At 37.1% G+C, this 22,152-nt stretch overlaps 1 protein-coding gene across 1 annotated transcript in view; it reads left to right on the top strand.

The window, feature by feature from the left end:
* CFAP47 (cilia and flagella associated protein 47) overlaps positions 1 to 22,152 on the top strand; it is a 299,411-nt gene that overhangs the window by 143,769 nt on the left and 133,490 nt on the right. The window contains 1 exon segment of the mRNA XM_060086541.1: positions 8,489 to 8,600. Coding sequence (XP_059942524.1) covers positions 8,489 to 8,600 — 112 coding nt within the window.

Below are 22,152 nucleotides of genomic sequence, written 5' to 3'. Positions count from 1 at the left end.
CAGCTTTTAAAATGCCATTTCGATTATAAAGTTGAATTAGCACCAAACAAGTTTTATATCTAAATATTAGTATATAATCATAAAACACATTAAAATTTACTTATTTGAGTCATGTGTATTTTCACTTGAAGAAATTGTACATGACAATGAAAGATATTTTTTAAAAAACTTTTAAACAGCTTTTAAAATTGTAATGTGATATCTGCAAGCATGAAATTTCAAAAGTGTGTCCTATCATTTACCAGTGTGAATAATAGTGGGAATGTGAAGAAATGCATAATTATTCACATCTTTATTTTTTATGAGGTTTTGTACTTGGCCCTCCTCACTTGATTTGTTTAAGCAAATCTGAAAATAAATTTTTCTACTCCCCACTCCCATATTTATCTACAAATTATGTGCCCAATAGAATCCTCAAAGAAGCTTCAAATATCTATCCATCATAGATGCCTGAATCTAGTTTTAGAGGGTACATCAGAAGTTTAGAAATTCTCTGGGTTTGTCTTCTGCTTTTTTTGGTAATCTTGAAAAATAGGCTTTGATTTTCTTCTTCTTTCCTTACTGGATTGCAAATAGAGTGAATATTATGAATGAAAATCTCATTTTCTCACTCCCCTGCTAAAACTCTTCACTGTCATCTCTTGCCTTCAGGATTGAGTCCAGGCTCCCTGAAGTGGCTTTCACATGTTTCAAAAGCCTATCTGCTCAGCTTTCTCTCTTAGCACTCCTGGCTCCAGCCACACTTAGGCCATTTGTATATAGTATTTCCTTTTACTACTGCCTGGAAATCTCTATCCAATTCCCTATCTTCCACTTCTCTGTGTATGTCTAACTCCTTTTCATTCTTTATGACAAAGCTTAGATGCCACTTTTCCAAGACTCCTTCTACATCCCCATAAACCTGGATGAGATGCCTTTCATGTGCTTCCACGGCATTTTTTTTTTTACTTTTCCCACCATCATGTACATTACATCCTATTGCTATTACCTGTTCTCCACCAGATTATTCTTCTCCACCAGATTATGAACTGTGAGAAAAGGGGCATGCCCCTCGTATCCATACTTTTGTACTTAGCATAAATCATAGTATCAAGCACATAATAGTTTTTCAAGGAAGATTTGTTTAATGAACGGATACAAACATAATGGATGGCTTTTCAAATGGAAGGAAGAAAGGAAAGAACGAGGGAAAGAAGGAAGGAAAGAAAAGAAAAGAGCATGACTACTTGCACTTGCTATAACTAAGGAAAAAAATCATTTTTCCACCACCCCCTTTCCCCTTCCAGAATTTTCTGGTGAGCAAGAAATCCTGTCTTATGAGTTTGATGAGAACAGGTTAAAGAAAAAGTTGCTTAATTTCTTAACATTGGTTATTTCATTTTGTTATTATGGCAGAGGTGATGTCTGTAGGTTTTTAAAATTTTTATTCTTCAGAATGCATTTTTTAAAAATGTAGGCCTTTAAAAATAGTAATTATGCTATATTAACTATATTTCTCTAATTAAATGTAGAAGTGGAGTTCTATTCATAACAGAATTGTACTTACAGGAAATAATAATCAAAGTCTATATTTCTGTGGTTTCAATACACAAATAAAACTGAAGAATCTGGTTAATTTTATCTTTAGAGTGTAAGTTTTCATTGAGGCCCTTTCTGTAATTAAAGATACTACATATTAAATTAATTAAATGTCATTTCATTAAGATATTAATAATACTGTTCATGTATTCCAGTTCTTCTATATTTAAATAGCATCAACAATTATAAAGGAACAGAAACATGTTTAAGACCGAAGAAACATTTGTCCCTAGAGATATTATGAATAAAGTATCACCTTTCTTAATTTGAAAATCACCATTATTTTTAATCAGCATGTACTAATGACCATTACCAATTTGCCCTTTCTTTTCATTCATAATATTTAGTTTATTGCTGGTATTTCAATGGAAATTCTATTGAGAAACAACTGAGGTGCTGCTAAGGAGAAAGGCTAGACTGAGAAACTTTGCTTTATAGTGTCAGGATTCATCTTGCACTTCCTTTGAGACTACTGAAATGCTTCTGATTCTCCATCTTCATTCTTCAATGTGTAAAATGAAGTTGGCCTCTGTGCACTCAAGGCTGATTCTCATTCTTTCCCCCCCACCTCTTTCTCTCTTTCTCTCTCTTTCAATACCTTCCTCATCGTTGGATTATTTTTCTTAATCTATAAATATTCTCAAAGATTTTCCATTATAAGATAAAACTTGTCTCTAACAATAGCCCTTCAGCTATTACCCTCTATATTTTCTGTGATTGCTAAACTTCTTGAAAAAGCAGTATTGGGCCTCCCTGGTGGCGCAGTGGTTAAGAGTCCGCCTGCCGATGCAGGGGATACGGGTTCGTGCCCCGGTCTGGGAGGATCCCATATGCCGCGGAGCGGCTGGGCCCGTGAGCCATGGCCGCTGGGCCTGCGCATCCGGAGCCTGTGCTCCGCAACGGGAGAGGCCACAACAGTGAGAGGCCCACATACCGCAAAAAGAAAAATAAAAAATAAAAAATAAAAAAAGAAAAAGCAGTATTTACATGATCACTTCTTATTTCATGGTGGTCCATTTGTATCTCCTCTACTCTGTTGAAACTTCTGCCACAAAGATCACCCATAACTTTTGGTCAAGAAAAATCAGTTCTTTTCCCAAGTTATCTGCCTCAAAACTCCTATAATGTTTGGCACTGTCTGTCTGCCTTCTTAACACTCTTCACCCTTTATTTTACATCATTCTATATTCCTAATCTCCATGCCATTTCTGGATTGTTACTTATCTGGTCCTTTTATTCCTCTAGGCTTCTTATTTCTTTTCAAGTTTCCACCTTCTAAAGCATTCTTAGTCTGTACAACATCCCACTTGGCAGTTTTTTGGCTTCAAACTATCAACTAGGTACAAATGCCAAATTCATACTTTTACTCAAGATGTATTAGCTTCAGCCCCTCATTTTTTTTTTTTTTTTTTTTTTTTTTTTTTTTTTGCAGTATGCGGGCCTCTCACTGTTGTGGCCTCCCCCGTTGCGGAGCACAGGCTCCGGACGCGCAGGCTCCGGACGCGCAGGCTCAGCGGCCATGGCTCACGGGCCCAGCCGCCCCGCGGCATATGGGATCCTCCCAGACCGGGGCACGAACCCGTATCCCCTGCATCGGCAGGCGGACTCTCAACCACTTGCGCCACCAGGGAGGCCCAGCCCCTCATTTTTGACTGCTTGCTGTACACCTCCACTTTGACAGTCTGCTAACAACTCAGACTCACTATATTCTTTTCATGTCTTTTCTTTGTTCTATTTTTCATTGCTGTTAGTATTGATTTTTATGATGCTTTTTTTTTTTTTTTTAAAAAAGCCTTTTAACATATATTTAATCTCATTGCTACAAGAGTAGTTTGCAATAGAAGGTTGAGACTCCCCTAACAGGAAAGAGAATATAAAAAAAATCAGAGAATATAATTGAGATACAGGTAAAATGCTATGGCATTTTATCAAAGTGACCAAGGAGTAGGAAATAGTTGTGCAATAAAGAAAACAGGAGACCTGGGACTTCCAAAATGGTGGAGCAAGGAGTTTCATAAATCTGTTCCTCCTTAAAAGCAATAAAAACACTAACAAAAATTGTCAAAATGAAAATTTTTAAATCTTGAAATTAAAGATTTCAAACAATCTGAGGAGTATTTACTCAAGAAAAACTCTGAATCCTGGTAAGAGCAGGGTGATTTGTGACATTTTGACTTGACCCATTTCTATCCCCCTCGCCTCAGCTCTGCAATCTTGCAATCACAGTAGCTATGAAAACTGTAACCTTGCAAACAAAGGAAGAGGCAGACTGAGTATGGCTATCCTCACAATTCCCATCCCCAGTACATTGTCACAACTAACTTGACCTTTCTTGTAGTTCTCTAGCAACACCCCACCCCACGAGCAAGGTGCTGTCATCTTTTGACTTGTTTCATATCTTGCTCAGATGGAAAGGCCCTATCCTCAGGACATTTGCCAAAAATATTCAGTAGCTTTACATTGCAGTTGCCTGAGGCTGCAGTAACAGTTGTGGCCAACTAGAGTTTGGCTAAAAACTTGAAAGGAAGGGCCTCCCTGGTGGCGCAAGTGGTTGAGAGTCCGCCTGCCGATGCAGGGGATACGGGTTCGTGCCCCGGTCTGGGAGGATCCCATATGCCGCGGAGCGGCTGGGCCCGTGAGCCATGGCCGCTGAGCCTGCGCGTCCGGAGCCTGCGCGTCCGGAGCCTGTGCTCCGCGACGGGGGAGGCCACAACAGTGAGAGGCCCGCATACCGCAAAAAAAAAAAAAAAAAAAAAAAAAAAAAAAAAAAAAAAACTTGAAAGGAAGATCTGGGGAATAAGATGTCCATAGGGGATTTTAAAACTCTGACATATCCCTGGGGAACAAGCCAGCCACGTGCACGTGCAGAGTGGTGCGCTTGCCCAGGGAAGGCAGAGAGGGTGCCAGTATTTTCATCTCTGGCTGATGGAGAGGTGCTGTGTGAGCTGGAAGCTAAGGCTAAGGTAGAGTTGTAAACTACCTGAGTGATGAAGGTATGCCACAATATGTATGCAGTGCTCCTTGACAAAGGGTAAAAGATTTATTGTTTCAGACATGTAAAGAAACCTGTGACAAACTACAGGCATACCTTGGAGATATTTGGTTTGGGTTCCAGACCACCACCACAATAAAGCAAATATCACAGTAAAGCAAGTCACACGAATTTTTGTTTCCCAGTGCATATAAAAGTTATGTTTATGTTTACACTATACTGTAGTTTAAGTACACAATAGCATTATGTCTAAAAAGAACAATGTACATACCTTCATTAAAAAATACTTTATTGCTAAAAAATGCCAAAGCAATTACAATAATAACATCAAAGATCACTGATCACCATAATAAATATAAAAATAATGAAAAAGTTTGAAATATTCCAAATATTATCGAAGTGTGACAAAGTGAACAAATGCTATTGGAAAAATGGCACTTATAGACTTGCACGATGCAGAGTTACCACAAACTTTCAGTTTGTAAAAGAAAAAAAAAAAGAAAATGCAGTAAAGCAAAGCACAGTAATGCTAGTATGCTTGTATTACTGACCACTAAGCTATTTACTGGACAAACACTACAGTGGATGCAGAATTTACAGAGTTCATCCAGAAAAATCACTAAATCAACAAAGAACAAAGCAACAAAAACAAGAACAACATAAACTATGGGGAGGTAGTGATCTGATTTCAAAAATGGCTACATAGGGCTTCCCTGGTGGCGCAGTGGTTGAGAGTCCGCCTGCCGATGCAGGGGACACGGGTTCGTGCCCTGGTCCGGGAAGATCCCACATGCCGCGGAACGGCTAGGCCCGTGAGCCATGGCCGCTGAGCCTGCGCGTCCGGAGCCTGTGCTCCACAACGGGAGAGGCCACAACAGTGAGAGGCCCGCGTACCGCAAAAAAAAAAAAAAAAAAAAAAATGGCTACATTATCTTATATAAAATGTATATTTTTCAACAACAAAAATTATGAGACAAAGAAAAAGGAAATAAAAAAACAGGAGAGTATGGCCCATATACAAGAAAATAAGCAGTCACTAGAAGTTGTCTCTGAAGGGGCCCACATGTAGGATTACTGGACAGAGTTTATAATAAAACCTTTGTAAATATGTTCAATGAACTAAAAGAAATGGTATCTGAAGAATTAATGAAAAGTTTCAATAAAGAGTATCAGTAAGTATTAACATATAGAAATTATAAAAAGATAAATTCTACAGCTGAAAAGTACAATAAAAAAGGGAAACATTCACTATATGGGCTCAAAATATTTTCTAATTTCCCTTGGGATTTCTTCTTTGACATATTGTTTATTTAGGACTATGCTATTTTAAATTCTACCTATTTAAGGATTTCCCAAATTTCTTTCCATTTTTGATTTCTAATTTAATTCTGTTGTTGTCAGAAACATACTGTATATGATTCCAGCCGTTTTAAATTTATTGAGGCTTCTTTTATGTCCTAAGACATGGTCTACCCTGGAAAATATTCCATGTGTACTTGAAACATGCTAAAAGGCATCCATGAAAATCCCACAACTAACATCATACTTAATGGCAAAACATTGAGTAACTTTCCCTGTGGTCAGGAGCAAGACAAGGATTTTCTACCCTTGCCACTTCTATTCAACATTGTACTAGAGGGTAGTAGCTAGTGCAGTTAGTTAAGAACAAGAAATAAAGGCATGCACAGTGAAAAGGGAGAAATCATACAATCTGTATTTACAGATATGATCTTATAAATAGAAAATTATACAGAATCCACTAAATATACTATCAAAACTAATGAGTTCAGAAGATTTGCTGGATATGAGATCAATATACAAAAATTAATCATTTCTATACACTAGTGATACAAAATGAAATTAATAATCATTTATAATAGTATCAAAAAGAACAAAATGCTTAGGAACAAGTTTGACAAAAGTAGGTCAAGATTTATACATTGAAAACTATAAAACATTATTGAAGGATATTAAAGAAAGTCTAAATAAATAGAAAGACATCACTTGCTCATGGGTCAAAAGACTTAATATTGTTATGATGGCAATATTAAAAAAAATTGATATACAAATTGAACACAATATCAAAATCCTAACTGACTTTTTTGCAGAATCTTACAAGGTAATCCTGAAATTCTTGTAGAAATGCAAGGGACACAGAAGAGCCAAAGCAATCCTGTGCAATAAGAAAGAAAGTAGATGACTCACACTTTCTCATTTTAAAACTTACTACAAACCCTTAAATGCAAAGCTATAATATTAAAGAAAATGTATTGGCATCAGGTAGACATGTAGATGAATGGAATAGAATAGAATGTGCAGAAACTAACCTTTATAATAATGGTTAATCGATTTTTGACAAGGTTGCTAAGAGAATTCAGTGAGACAAAATAGTCTTTTTTAAAAATCATGCTGAGACAACTTTATAGTCACGTACAAAAAAATGAATTTGGACCCCTTAACTCATACCATGTGCAAAAGTAAACTCAAAAAGGATCATAGACTAAAATTTAGTAGCTAAAACTATAAAAATCATAGAAGAAAACATACAAGTAAAATCTTCATGACCTTGGGTTCGGCAATTATTTTTTTAGGTATGACATTGGTGTGACAAAACAATAAACAAATTCAAAGTTGAAATGTTTGTGCTGCAAATGATACCTTGAAGAAAGTACAAAAACAGCCCATAGAATGAGAGAAAATATCCACATGCCCAATATCTGATAAGGGCCTTGTTTCTAGAATATATAAACATCTCTTACAATTTAATAATAAAATGACAAGTAACCCAGTTTTTTAAATGTGTGAAGAGTTTGAAAAGAGTCCCCAAAAAGGATATGCAAATGAACAATAAGCACATGAAAAGATACTCAACATTATTAATCCTTAGGGAAATGCAAATCAAAATCACAGTGAGATACCACTTCACGCTCATTAGGATGGCTATCATAGAAATGACAGACAAAAACTTTGAGAAAAGCTGTAGAGAAACAGGAACCATCATTCATTGCTGGTGGGAAAGAAAAATGGTGCAGCCATTTTGGAAAAGAGTTTTGGAAAGCAGTAATTTTAAAGCTTAAACATCTGGTTATCATATGTCCCAGCAATTCCACACCAAGATGTATGTCCATAAGAAAAGAAAATCTGTGTCTACTCAAAAACTTGTACATGTTTTCATAGCTGCATTATTCATAGTAGACAAAAATGAAAACACCCCAAATCTCCATCAACTTATGAATGGATACACAAAATGTGGTTGTTATACAATTTAATACCATTCGTCAATAAAAAGAAGTGATGTACTGATAAACACCACAACATAGATGAACCTTGAAAACATTATGCTAAGTGAAAAAAAGCTAGTCACGAAAGACCACATACTGTATGATTTCTTTTTTATTAATTGTTCAAGATAGGCACATCTATAGAGGGACAAAGTAGATTAGTGTTTGCCTGGGCAGTGGTGAGTGGGGGGGGGCAGCGAGATGAAAGTACTCACTAAGGTGAAAGTTGAATCTAGCCAACAAGAGTTGTGGCCAAATGCTGCTTAAATATTATTTATATGCTGTAGTAATATTGATGTAGAAATTCATTGAAATGGTTTATCTTTTGTACATCAAATTACATAAATAAAATTCTGCATGGCCTATAAAAGCTAGTCTGATTGTCTAAGCATCGGTGATCTTGCTACAAGTAGCAACAGAAAATAAACATTGTTCTTTTGTTCTATTTTTTCATATGTCTCAGATTTTTCTTCTGCTGTATGTATCATTTTTCTGGTTTGCTTTTCATTTAAAAGTGAACAGTTTTAATGGAAGTATTTAAGTTAAATTTCAGCTTTGCCTGTGCTTTAGCTTATTATACTAATTTCATGGAAATGTTGACATTATATAATTCCTGTTTTTGAATTCTCTTTTTTAGGTGTCCTCAGATCTTCTGATGGTGTGGGGAAACCCACACATCACCATAGACCCTGATAATGCAATTCCCTATATTCTACACGTATGCCCTTAGAAACATGGTATATTCAAAGGTAACAAAATTGTTAATGAAATGTTATTAACTACCATACTGGGAAAGATGCGTGATGAGAATAAATTAAAAAGTAACTTAAATTTCCCCTTTCTAATAAATAACCCAGAGGGAAATTTAGTTTTCCATTTCAGTCATTACCTTTCTAAATAATCAGAGCTTTGGGGCATACATTTTTTTTTTTTTTTTTTTTTTTTTTTTTTTTGCGGTATGCGGGCCTCTCACTGTTGTGGCCTCTCCCGTTGCGGAGCACAGGCTCCGGATGCGCAGGCTCAGCGGCCATGGCTCACGGGCCCAGCCGCTCCGCGGCATATGGGATCCTCCCAGACCGGGGCACGAACCCGTATCCCCTGCATCGGCAGGCGGACTCTCAACCACTGCGCCACCAGGGAGTGGGGCATACATTTTATGTCTATAGTGCTATACTCTCTTGTCCATTTTTTAAAATTTATTTGTGGGGCAAATTCCTAGAAGTAGAAATATTTAGTTAAGCCATTTACATTTAAAATTGTGGTAAACGCTTTCAAATAGTTATATCAATTTATGAGCCAGACAGCGTCCTATGAGAATATCTCCTTATAGGACTAAGTATTATAAAAACATGTACATATACTTAATTGAACATGAAAAATAGGTTAAAGGCTTTGGTATATGTGAAGTTTTCTTCGTTTCTCCCTAGTAAAACATTCATTTATGCAAATTGCCTGATGGCCCCTGAAAAGAATTGCTTGCTTGGGAATGGGAGTGAGGGGTATTCCTACAAAGCTTTTGATGAGAGAGGAGGTGAGAGGTGTAGAAGATTAACAGGGATGAACTGAGGGACTGTAATTCATCAAAGGAATAATTGTTCTATTCGGGAGAGAATTCAGTGTCCCATGGTGGTTAGATCCTGCTGAGGAAATTATTAAAATGTTGGTAAATGGATACAGTTTAAAAATGTAGAAAGCATACAGCTAGTAGCAATCTTGTACTGCCTGGAAGTAGTAGCCCCTCATCCTTGCTTGCCTCAACAAAGAATGTTTTAGGAAAAGGTCTGTACCTAGCATAGGAGCTGTAGAGAGCTGCTCCAAATAAGAAAGTACATAGAGAGTAGGTTGAATGCCAGCGCTGTTAACAAGCAGAAGGGAAATTTCAGAATGGCAACCACAGTGATCCAGTTACTACCACTGTAATAGAATATGCTACGGGTGAATAGCCAACCCACCTATCCCCACTCTCTACTTCTAGTTGGCTTGACCTCAAATGTCACCATAGGGGCTTCCCTGGTGACGCAGTGGTTGAGAGTCCGCCTGCCAATGCAGGGGACACGGGTTCGTGCCCGGTCTGGGAAGATCCCACATGCCGCGAAGTGGCTGGGCCCGTGAGCCATGGCCGCTGAGCCTGCGCGTCTGGAGCCTGTGCTCCACAACGGGAGAGGCCACAACAGTGAGATGCCCGCGTACTGAAAAACTAAAAAATTAAAAAAAATAATGTCACCATAGTCATAGCTGTTAGCATCTTGTGAAATCTTCCCGTCACTTTTCAGACATTTGGCTTTACAGAGTCCATTAACAATTCTCCATGTGATAGGTAGATTTTGAACTAGAGTGAGCCTATTCCAGGCATTTCAATAAAGTAGCATATTTTTTGCCATTTTTAATGTAATTCACAGGATAGAAATGTAAATTTCAGTTTTCATTTTAATCATCAAATGACAATCCTAATTTTCCTTAGTTCTGGAATTTTAACTAGTCTTTTGTAAAGAGTAGCAAGTGATTCAGAATTGCTATTATTATTTTTTATGTAAGTAATAAATCTGAGTTTCCTGTTCTATAAAAGGCAGTGAGGTCTGCTATGTGTGAGAAGGAACATAAGAGGAACTTCAAACGGTAGAACATTGTTGAATTGGGAGTGTTTATGACTCCTTTAAGCAAAACGGAGCTGCTGATCCATGAATCAGACTCTTAAAGTTATAGAAAGGGAGCTAAGAAGAATTAAATAATCAGATTTAATATATCTTTCCTTTGTATAGTCATTTTTGTTGATTTTGGCAGCATTTCTGAGACCATAAAATTTCAAAACGTATTTTCACTGATCAGATAAGGACTCTTAGCATGCTGATTTGAAGGACTTTAGAAGAAATTTGGGGAACTTAAAGGCAACTCAGGATACATCGTTAGGTGAGGATGAATTGGTAAATATTGCTGGCTACACAAGAGCTTTTGCAGGCTTCATAATTTTGAAAAATATTTGCAAGACATGTTCGTGATTGTTCTTCCCAGGGCAGTCCTTTAAATTTGAATTAATGTTGCCATTATGATTTGGACAGGCTGAGCCTGTAAAGAAGGTAAACTCCATTTTTATTGATATTACTGTTGGAAGGCTGCTACAATATTTTAAGCAGTGTAAATGTAATTGCTTCTGAACAGTTGTTAGTCTGTTGTAATATAAAGAAAACTAGACTAAAATTTTCATACATATATGAGAACATTCCTATTTGTGCTGGTTAAAGAAGTATGTCAATGTGCATGTGTATATCACCCATCTTAAAAAGAAAAAACTTGGTGCACATTTTCAGTTCTGTCCTTAGTTATATAAACAATTATTTACAAAAGGCCTATAATTTGGAAAGTCTTGATAAGTATAGTAGTTATAAACAAAGCTGATCTTTAACTAATTATGCTGTTTGGTTTTTTTTGTTGTTTTTTTTTGTTTTTTTTTGTTTTTTTTGCTGTACGCGGGCCTCTCACTGCTGTGGCCTCTCCCGTTGCGGAGCACAGGCTCCGGACACACAGGCTCCGCGGCCATGGCTCGCGGGCCCAGCCGCTCCGCGGCATGTGGGATCTTCCTGGATAGGGGCACGAACCCGTGTCCCCTGCATCGACAGGCGGACTCTCAACCACTGCGCCACCAGGGAAGCCCTATGCTGTTTGTTAAAATGTTTTCACAGATGCTTTTCCTCATATGTTGGCAAATACTCAATTGTTTGAGCTCCACTTAGGTGTAACTTTTGATCTCTAGCCACCACAGCCCCTCCCTTTGCCCCCCCACCGGGACTTCCCAACAATTCAGCAACAAATAAAGTGTTAACACATGCCTCAGGACTTGGATCCAGTGTCCTTCCTGACTGGTCAGAGCTGGAATATAGGTTTGGTAATTATTTCAAATATTACCACTGGATAAAAGATAGATCTCATATGGCTCCTACTTCCTAGGAATTCATATCTGGTGGTAGAAATAGATATCCATAAGTCATCTCAGTACAAGGTACACACTGATGTACCACGAGTTTAAACATGGCACTGCAGAGCCTGATATTGGGAAACGTTAACCCTAACAGTGGGAGTCCAAGAGGGCATCTTAGGAGATAATGGGTTTGATCTGGACCTTAAAGGATGAACTGGGATTTATCAGCCGTTATGGTGGGGAGCGCATTCTAGCAGAGGAAACAACCTTATCGAAAACACAGAGAAGTTACTTTCTGTAAATAATGAATAGAGGGGTGTGTCTGGAGTGTGTGTTTGTGGTAGCCAATGCAGAGTGATATACAGTTAGAAAACCAGGCAGACTTTGCTGGACAGAGTTGTGTTTTACTTCTTACTGCAGTTGGAGCCATTGAAAATTTCTGAGAGGCATGAGTCAACTGAGTTTTAGAAAGAAAAGTCTGGGGGTAACATATAAAATGGATAGGAGGTACAAGAGAGGGTGGATAGATCTGAGAGATCATTTAGGGGCCTTTAGCAATATTCTGGTTGATTAGTTCTCAGTATTAGTTTGTGCCTCTTCTCCCAAAAGCAGACCCTGAGAAAAGAGTTTAATTGCAAGTAGTTTTTTTGAGAGGTGATCACAGGAAGCACGCTGACCAAATGGGGAAGTAAGATGCTGAAGGGAAAAAGTCAGAAAATGAGCTAGATATCAGATTACTGCTGAGACCTGGGGAACCTCACTGGGAACTTTCTGAGAGAATTGTCAGGCTGAAGGGTAAAGAAATTGGGGTAAACATCCTCTACCTCCTTTCCCTCAATGATTAAATTTTGTTCTTAGGGCAGATTCCCATGGCAGTGAATTCCCACTGGAAAAGAGTCATAGCAAACCACTGGTGTGAATGCGAACTGTCTGCAGAGGGGACTGAGTCATATGTGGCATATACTAAAGTAGGTGTCATGGCATATTGATTGGTAGGTAGAAATTTTGAGAAATAGGTGGAACTGGAATTATCACAGGAGCCTGCAGTGAACTACAATCATGTTTCAGGCATACCTATGTGGAGGTTTAAATTTGAATGCCTCTTTGGCCATGGAACAAAAAGTTAAGGTTGACCACTTAAATGAACATTAAGGGCAGACCAAACTAAGCCAGTGCTGGTGGGTTAAAAAAAACAGAAGTGAAGTTTCAAGAAAAGTAACAATGGAAAATGATGCTGTAGCAGCTTGGGTTTCCAGGGAATCAGACTCTGAGATGGGAGATTAGTTTATAGGACATTTATTAGGGAATGTGTTGTGATCAACACTTGTGAAAGGAAAAGGTAAGAAAACATACTGACCGGAGGGAAAAGTTGAGTTTCCGGACAGGTGGAATGAAGGCTTTTAGTCAACTCACTGGGGCCTCTGAAGCTGGGATGGTCCTCTGGACTTGTCCCAAGTTAAGATAAGGGGACTGGGCCTTTATGCTGCTGTGCTGATCAGTCATTGAAAGTGGACTACATGTGGAAGGAGGTTGGACCTTGGGTGAGGCTTTTTTTTTTTTTTTTCACTCAAGGTGCCATGCCTAAAGAGGGCTTGAACAAATAGTCATTTTCCAGCATTATTCCTAGTAGCAACAGAAATAAGTCCTTCATTCCTGAAAAGGAAAATGGTTGATGTAGCATAATGTCTATCACAGCTGCATTTGATGAAGATTGAATAAGGAGAGAGAAGGGAGAAAGGCGAGTCAAGTGTACTTTCTGATAGTAAGCAACTCTAAGGAAGGTGATACCATTAACTGCGAGAGAGAGATCAGCAGGTTAGATTTACTAGTTAGGGAGGGAAAGCCCAGTTCTATCTTGATTTGAAGATTATCTTTTTTGTGTCAGTAAATTTCATAAAAATGGAAAAATATTGAATCAGTCAACCTAGATATGAAAGCATAGAACCTTAAAGGGAAACAGACACACAAAACCAAGCAAACAAAAACACCGTGTGTAAAGGCAGAAATGTGTTAATGACTAAATGCATTAAAACGTAATGGCCTAATTCTCTCCTTAACAACCAGAAAATGACCTCTCTGGTCATTAGAATGCAAAAAGCAAATATTACTGTCCATTATTACAGGATTAGTATGTAACAAAATATAGACATGTAGTAATGGCCTGTGGCTTATTTGTAGTAGTGAAATATGCAACTAAATTTCCATTCGTCTCAGGTAGAAACTTGATTTTTTGTACAAGGCCAGTATTTAGTGAAGATGATTAGGCATTAACAGTTAACATATACTTTAGTAACAATAATCCTTAAATTTATTTTGATTGCAATAACATGATTCACAAATATGATTTAGAGATGGCTGTAAACATGCATGTTCACAACATAGAGCAACTCACTCCTAATATAGCACTAAGAAAATGAACTTGTAAGAATTAAGGTTATACAATTTGATATAACCTACATATCATTTTTTCTAATAGTTTGCTCCATTTGCTCTTCAATAATCTACATGGAACACATATGTCTCTGGCATAACTGTTCTGAGTTTCTTATGAGGAAATCACAGTAATCAGCTCAGTGCCCTCCAGCTTGTGAATATCAGGGTGATAATATAACTTTAAAAAGCAGATTTTAATAAAAACAAACAGGTGACTGTCTAAACTTGTGGGAATACCACTAGGGCCCCCTTTCGGTGAAGAGAAATGAAGAGTTATGAAGCTAAATAATTAATTTGGGGTTTAGTAGTCCAAAAATATAATGTGAATTTGGGACCCCAAACCATGCAAGCCTGGGCTCTTTGACAGGTTTGTTTTCTGATTCCCAATTATGACCCCGAAAGGCAAGACTCCAGGATACCACAGAGTAGTTCATATTCCAGAACAGATATCTCCAGTGATGGCTCAGTGCAGTGGATTCCTGCTTTCTTAGCTTGTATGTGTGTTTAACTTAAACTTGGCAGTTGAGAGAGGATTCTCTGAACATCTCTTCCAACATATTATGGAAATGGCGATCCCTAGATATCTTTAAACAGCTTTTATCTTACTGTTAACCAATGCAGTTGATTTATCTAACCTAAGCATAAGACTTCGTAATTATCCCTTATGATCCCCCAGTTGTGAGGAACATACTTTCATCTCCAGGGAAGAAGTCTTTAGAAATCCTTCCAATTGTTAATGACATTTATTTGTGAAAAAAAGGGGGGGGGAACTTGGGTAGTTGAATATCTTATCTTTGTCTGCAGAGTCATGGAAGTCCACAAAGACTATTTATTGAACTATTTAAATTTATGAACTAAAATCAGACTGAAATAATTTAATATGTTGATCATGGCATGGTAGCCTAAAATGATCTCTAAACATTAAACAAGAGTATTTTTACACCTAAAACTAATATAATGTTATATGTCAATTTTATCTCAATTAAGAATAAATATTTAGGGCCTCCCTGGTGGCGCAGTGGTTGAGAGTCCGCCTGCCGATGCAGGGGGCGCGGGTTCGTGCCCCGGTCTGGGAGGATCCCATATGCCGCGGAGCGGCTGGGCCCGTGAGCCATGGCCGCTGGGCCTGCGCATCCGGAGCCTGTGCTCCGCAACGGGAGAGGCCACAACAGTGAGAGTCCCGCATACCACAAAAAAAAAAAAAAAAAAAGAAGAATAAATATTTAAAATTTTTAAAGGATATTTTCATAAACCATTCACTTACAGTGTCAAGTATTTAATTGTTCAGGATACTACATGGACACAATTCAATACTGTGCTTTAACTGTTTATTCTACAGTAGAAAACTAAATGCTGAGAATCCACGTTTTAAGGTGGTTTCCAGTCATATTAGTAAATTTAGTCTCTACCCTGAACATTCATGATAAAATAGTCTTAAATTCTCTCTTATATCTGTGCCCCTTGACAAGCTGATAGCTCTAGAAAGTTGGTAGCAATGGTGATTTTGATGTAGCCCACAATTACCTTGTATTTTTTCAGCAGCAGCTGGAAGTGCTTTTTCACTTGCTGAAAAGTGATTGCATTCATTCAGTTCAACACAACTGTAAATTAGAGCTAAGATTTATTTCTGCAAATTTGCAATTCAGAAGTCCTTATGCTAGAATGAGATCTATTATGACATTGGCACAAGAAAGCCTACTCTAAATGATTGCAAACAAGCTTTTAGTCAGCTTTGCTAAAGATTTTTAAAAATTTCTTTTCAATGAACTTCTGCTTAATGTCAAAATGGAATGTTTAATGTGAGCATAACAAAGTTCTTAAGTTAGGCCTATGTTTAAACAAGATGGGGGTTTCCCTGGTGGCGCAGTGGTTGAGAGTCCACCTGCCGATGCAGGGGACACAGGTTCGTGTCCTGGTCCGGGAAGATCCCACATGCCGCGGAGCGGCTGGGCCCGTGAGCCGTGGCCGCTGAGCCTGCGCGTCCGGAGCCTGTGCTCCGCAACGGGAGAGGCCACAACAGTGAGAGGCCCACGTACCGCAAAAAAAAAAAAACAACAAAAAAAACAAGATAGGAATAGTTTTTATAGCTGGCGTCCTGCTACTCTCCACCATCTAGACAGATATGTATTACCAGTTGCCATCTTTGAAATAGAAATTCAGTTCAAAATTTGATTTCTAATATTGTATGTGATGAGAAGCCTGCTTGTCATGTGTATTTTCAGAATGTGATGCTGAGCAAAAGTAGTGCTATTTAAATTTGCATTTTTTCATTTAAAGTTTGCGCAGTATGTTCATGCTAACCAGCACATCACAATGGCATAATTGAACATCTTTTCCTTTGCTATCTCTTATCTTACTGCTATTGTGTTGCAAAGGAACACTTTCGGAAGTCACGTGTGACTTCAACCTCCAATTATATCATTCTCTGGTTGGGCGACCTTGGTAGTATACTTAGCATCACTGATTATCAGGTTTCTTACATGTAAAATATAGATAATACTTAACCTTTCCTTAACCTTAACCCAGGGTAGTTATGGGCATAAAATGGGAATATATGAAAAGTACTCATCTAGTAGGTGCTCAACTAATGTTTATCACTCTTATTTAATATGCTAACTCCCATTTTTGAAAATTCCCTAACATGATATGGATATATGGGAGGATTTAGGGCTTCTTTTGTCTCCACTCTCTCCTAGTTTGTCTCAATGAAAATGCCAGAGAAAGTGCTATCAAAAGCTTGGCTAAAACTGAATTTGGATCTTGCTGGCCTGTTCCCACCAGTGTTGTAGACTGTGCACAGTTATAGGAGCATAAAAACCAATTAGATGCCACTGGTCTTTCAAAACAAATGTTGGTGCTTTAAATGCCATAAAGCATTTTCATGCTCTTTTAGTTGAAAAATATGGTTTACAAAAAAAAAAACAGGGCCTTTGCGGCACTGCAGAGAGAATGAATTGGGTTTGTTTGTATCCTCTCATGGTCTTCTGGGATTTCCTCTTTGCTTTCACCATCTCTGCTTTCCCAGGCAGCCTCTGCTCTGATGTTTCGTAAAAGCTCTAGCCACCTGCATGGTATTACCCTGGGGGGCTTGTGAACACCAGATTTGTTTTTCCTGCCCCTGACCCCAAAATCAAAATTAGTATTAACTCTAGTCTCAAGGTCTACTCAGATGATTGGCTAGAGGTAAATTCATGCACGTTAATAGATCAATGAGCAACAACAAATCCTGCATTTTCTGCCTTTACACGGGATGATCTGTCCTTTGAGTGCCAGACTAGCATTGGCCTGCAGACCAACACCTGGCATATAGCAGCAGGTATCTGGTCAGTGTCAAATGGAAGAAGCAATACATTTCAAAAATAAAATTATTTCTAAAATATTTTTTAAATTGCTTAGTAGTGCAGTAATAGGAGTGCAGTAAAATATGAGAACAAGGAAGATTTACAAACTTGAAGAAAAACATAAATTTGAAAACTGCATATATTCTGTCAAACTGAAGGAAGACACTCTTGCAATTCCAGTGTTTGCCGTGGGGTCATGTGTCAGAGACATAGTTCTCCCTGGGAGTGCAAGGTAGGCCGTAGATGCTCTATTGAATATGAATTTAGGTTGCTTTCAGAAGAAGGCTCTAGTGGCTTCCCAATCCACCCATGATATTCTGGTTAAAAGCTTTATATTTGAATTTTGAACTAGTGATATATGTATATATATGTATATGTATATATGTATATATATATACACACATACATATATATCGTTATTAAGAAAATAAAACTTTCTCCCTCATTTCGCCACCTCTCTCTCTTATCCCCCCTCCTGTGTGTATGTTGTATGTGTGTGTGTGTGTGCACATGTGTGTGTGTGTATCCTGCTTTACTAGTCAAAAGAATTTGTGTATTTTGTAAGGAGTTATTTATAGTAAAATGAAAATATGATTTGGCAAGTCATTGGCTTTTAAAAAAATGTATTTATTTATCATGTATTTAATTTTTGGCTGCATTGGGTCTTCGTTGCTGCGTGCGGGCTTTCTCTAGTTGTGGCGAGCGGGGGCTAGTCTTTGTTGAGGTGCGCGGGCTTCTCATTGCGGTGGCTTCTCTTGTTGCGGAGCACAGGCTCTAGGCGCACGGGCTTCAGTAGTTGTGGCTCGCGGACTCTAGAGCACAGGCTCAGTAGTTGTGGTGCACAGGCTTAGTTGCTCCGCGGCATGTGGGATCTTCCTGGACCAGGGCTCGAACCCATGTCCCCTGCATTGGCAGGTGGATTCTTAACCACTGTGCCACCAGGGAAGCCCCCAAGTCATTGGCTTTTCTCAAGTGAAACTTTTACTGAAGAATCTCAGAGAGAGGGGTTTATTGTAAATAATTTATTCATACACTTTTTAAAAAAAATTTCAAATTCAAAGCATCATTCAAAGAGGCTTTCTATTATGTGAGGAATTAAACATAACCTCTTGGAATTAAAAGGGTTAGAAGAACATTCAGAAATTCTGAAACTTTAAAACTATTTTTTGTCTTTTCAATATTTTTTCTTTTTTTATTGAAGTATAGTTGATTTACAATGTTGTGTTAATTTCTGCTGTACAGCAAAGTTATTCAGTTATACATATATATACATTCTTTTTTTAATATTCTTTTCCATTTTGGTTTATCACAGGATATTGATTTTAGTTCCCTGTGCTTGCATCTGCTAACCCCAAACTCTCATTCCATTCCTCCCCACTCCCCACCCCGGCAACCACAAGTCTGTTCTCTATGTCTGTGAGTGTGTTTCTGTTTCAGAGATAGGTTCATTTGTGTCATATTTCAGATTCCACATATAAGTGATATCATATGGTATTTGTCTTTCTCTTTCTGACTTCACTTAGTATGATAATCTCTAGGTCCATCCATGTTGCTGCAAATGGCATTCTTTCGTTCTTTTTTATGGCTGAGTAGTATTCCATTGTATATATGTACCACATCTTCTTTATCCATTTGTCTGTTGGTGAGCATTTAGGTTGTTTCCATGTCTTGGTTATTGTGAATAATGCTGCTGTGAACATAAGGGTGCATGTATCTTTTTGAATTATACTTTCGTCCAGATACATGCCCAAGCGTAGGATTGCTGGATCATATGGCAACTCTATTTTTAGTTTTTTGAGGAACATCCATACTGTTTTCCATAGTGGCTGCACCAGCTTACATTCTCACCAACAGTGTAGGAGGGTTCCCTTTTCTCCACACCCTCTCCAGCATTTCTTATTTGTAGACTTTTTAATGATAACCATTCTGACTGGTGTGAGGTGGTACCTCATTATAGTTTTGATTTGCATTTCTCTAATAATTAGCGATGTTGAGCATTTTTTCATGTGCCTCTTGGCCATCTGTATTTAAATATTTTTTCTTAACATGGATCTACTTCAAAAAGTTTTGTGAATACTGGTGAACATTTCCCTCTTAACATTCTGCAGTTTTATAAAATGTGACTCCTGTTTTTATTGTGTGGATGGGGTCTAAGGATGCTTTTTAATGCTAAAATCCATTTTTATCTCATGCAGAAATTAATCATAGAAATAAGTTGAAAATAAAATGAAAAAAAAAATGAGGGCTTTACGTGGAGGCTTAAGAAGCCACCTTCACAGTGCAGTGAATCCAGACAAATGAGCAAACAATTATATTTGGTATCAATGAAACATGCATGGCTTTATAGAACAAGAGGAGATATAGATAGAGATTTTAAATAGATAGATGGATAGATAGATAAAAGTCTTCTGGCTATTTAATATGATGGCTTCATTAATTATCCTGTATTAATTATCTTGCACTTGACATTGCCTTGTGCGGAAAAGATCCTCATTGGTGGCTGTGAACTTTTCTTAAACACACCCTGCTTATACAGTACTTCCAATTTGGGGTGACAGTTCTCAACTTCTGTCAATATTCTGCTCAGAAGTGGTGGGTATAATATCTGAAATACACTGTATTTTTTTAACACCTTTATTGCAGTATAATTGATATACAATAAGTTGTACATATTCAAAGTACAATTTGAGAAGTTTTAACGTGTACACCCATGAATCCATTGACACAATTCAAATAATATATTTTACCGCCTGAAGTTTCCTTGTGTCCATTTTTAATCTTTTTGCCTCTGCTCCCCTCCTGCCCAATGCCACCATTGCCCTGGACAACCATTTATCTGTTTTCTGTCACTTTATATGCATCTTATAGCATTATATATATATATATATATATATATATATATATACACACACACACACACACAGATATATATATACACATGTATACTATATATATATAACTATATACATTTATATACTATATATATACACACAATATATATACATAATATGTAATATTTTATATATTATACTAAATATATAACAAATATTTATAAATAATATATTTATATAAAAATTATATATAAATGCAAATATTTATAAATATATAATATATAATAGAATTATAAGATATATAATAATATATTGTGTATTGTGTATATGTATATTGTGTATTGTGTATATTGTATATATGTGTATATATACACACTATATATTGTGTATATATATATTATATATTATATAATAACACATTGTACCCCCCTTTTTTGGCTGTTTTCTTTTGTGCATCGTAATGTTTTTGAGAGCCATCCACACAGTGTATCTATCAATAGTTTATTCCTTTTATTTCTGAGTAATACTCCATGGAATGGATATACCACACTTTGTTCATCTGTTTACCTATTGATGGACATTTGGGTTTTGGCATTTTTTGGTAATTACAAATAAAGCTGATATGAGCATTCATGTATACGTCTTTCTATGGGCATATACTTTCATTCCTCTTGCGTAAATCACTTATATGTTGGATGGCTGGGTAACATGGTTATTGAATTTATAACGTTTAAAGAAACTGCTAGACCGTTTCTCAAAGAGATTGTTCCTTTTTCCATTCCCACCAGCAGTGTATGAAAGTTCCACTTTCTCTACATCATTGACCATACTTAGTAGGGTCAGTCCTTTCAATTTTTTCCATTTTAATTTGTTGTAGTGCTATTATAGTGTGGTTTTAATCTGTATTTCCATGATGAATAATAAATAACGTTGAACATCTTGTGCTTGTTTGTCATCCATATGCCTTCTGAATTTAAAATTTTTTTCAAGTCTTTTGCCCAGCCCCCCTATTGAGTTGTCTGTTTTCTTACTGTTGAAATTTTAGAAGTTTTTAAAAATATATTCTGGATATATTCCCTTTATCAGATATGTGCTTTATAAGTTTTTCTCCTATATGTAGTTTTCCTCTTAATTTGATTAACAGTGTCTATTAAATAGCAGAAGTTTTTATTTTTTTCCAGCTTCATTGAGGTATAATTGACAAAAATTGTATATATTTAAGATGCACAATGTGACAGTTTGATATGTGTATACATTATGAAATGATTATAGAAGTTTTTAATTTTAATGAAATGCAGTTTATCAGTTTTTTCTTCTATGGATCAGGAAGAAGCATGCAGTTTTAATTGCAATCTAGACTATCATTGCTTGCCCCAGAAATGAAAGCATAGGTTCTTGTTAAAATTAAAATGTAATCAACCATTCTCTACAACAGAAATCTGAATCCTATAGATTTTAACAATCCTTTATAATCCTTTCCTGTTGTCTTTAGTGTCTTGATATACTCATGCCAAAATGTATTATAGAAAGAACAAACAGTATAATTCCACACACACACAAAAATGGAGCCTTTAGGACTACCATTGGGTACTAAACTGCTGTACATTTTATCGTTAAAAATTAAGCATTTAGAAAGAGTGGGAGACGAGCTCTGTTTATGGCAGTTGTAGTCACAGCACTGGGTTTCTTTATCTCTGTTTTTTATCAGTACATAATTTTGTTTTTCCACCTTGCCTTCTGGTCCCCTAATGAAGGGGAAATAAAACAATATATGGTCTTATAT

Source organism: Mesoplodon densirostris, chromosome X (assembly GCF_025265405.1).
Source record: "Mesoplodon densirostris isolate mMesDen1 chromosome X, mMesDen1 primary haplotype, whole genome shotgun sequence".
Taxonomy (NCBI): domain Eukaryota; kingdom Metazoa; phylum Chordata; class Mammalia; order Artiodactyla; family Ziphiidae; genus Mesoplodon; species Mesoplodon densirostris.
The sequence above is the reverse complement of the archived record's forward strand: the minus strand, read 5'-3'. Positions and strand labels throughout refer to the sequence as shown.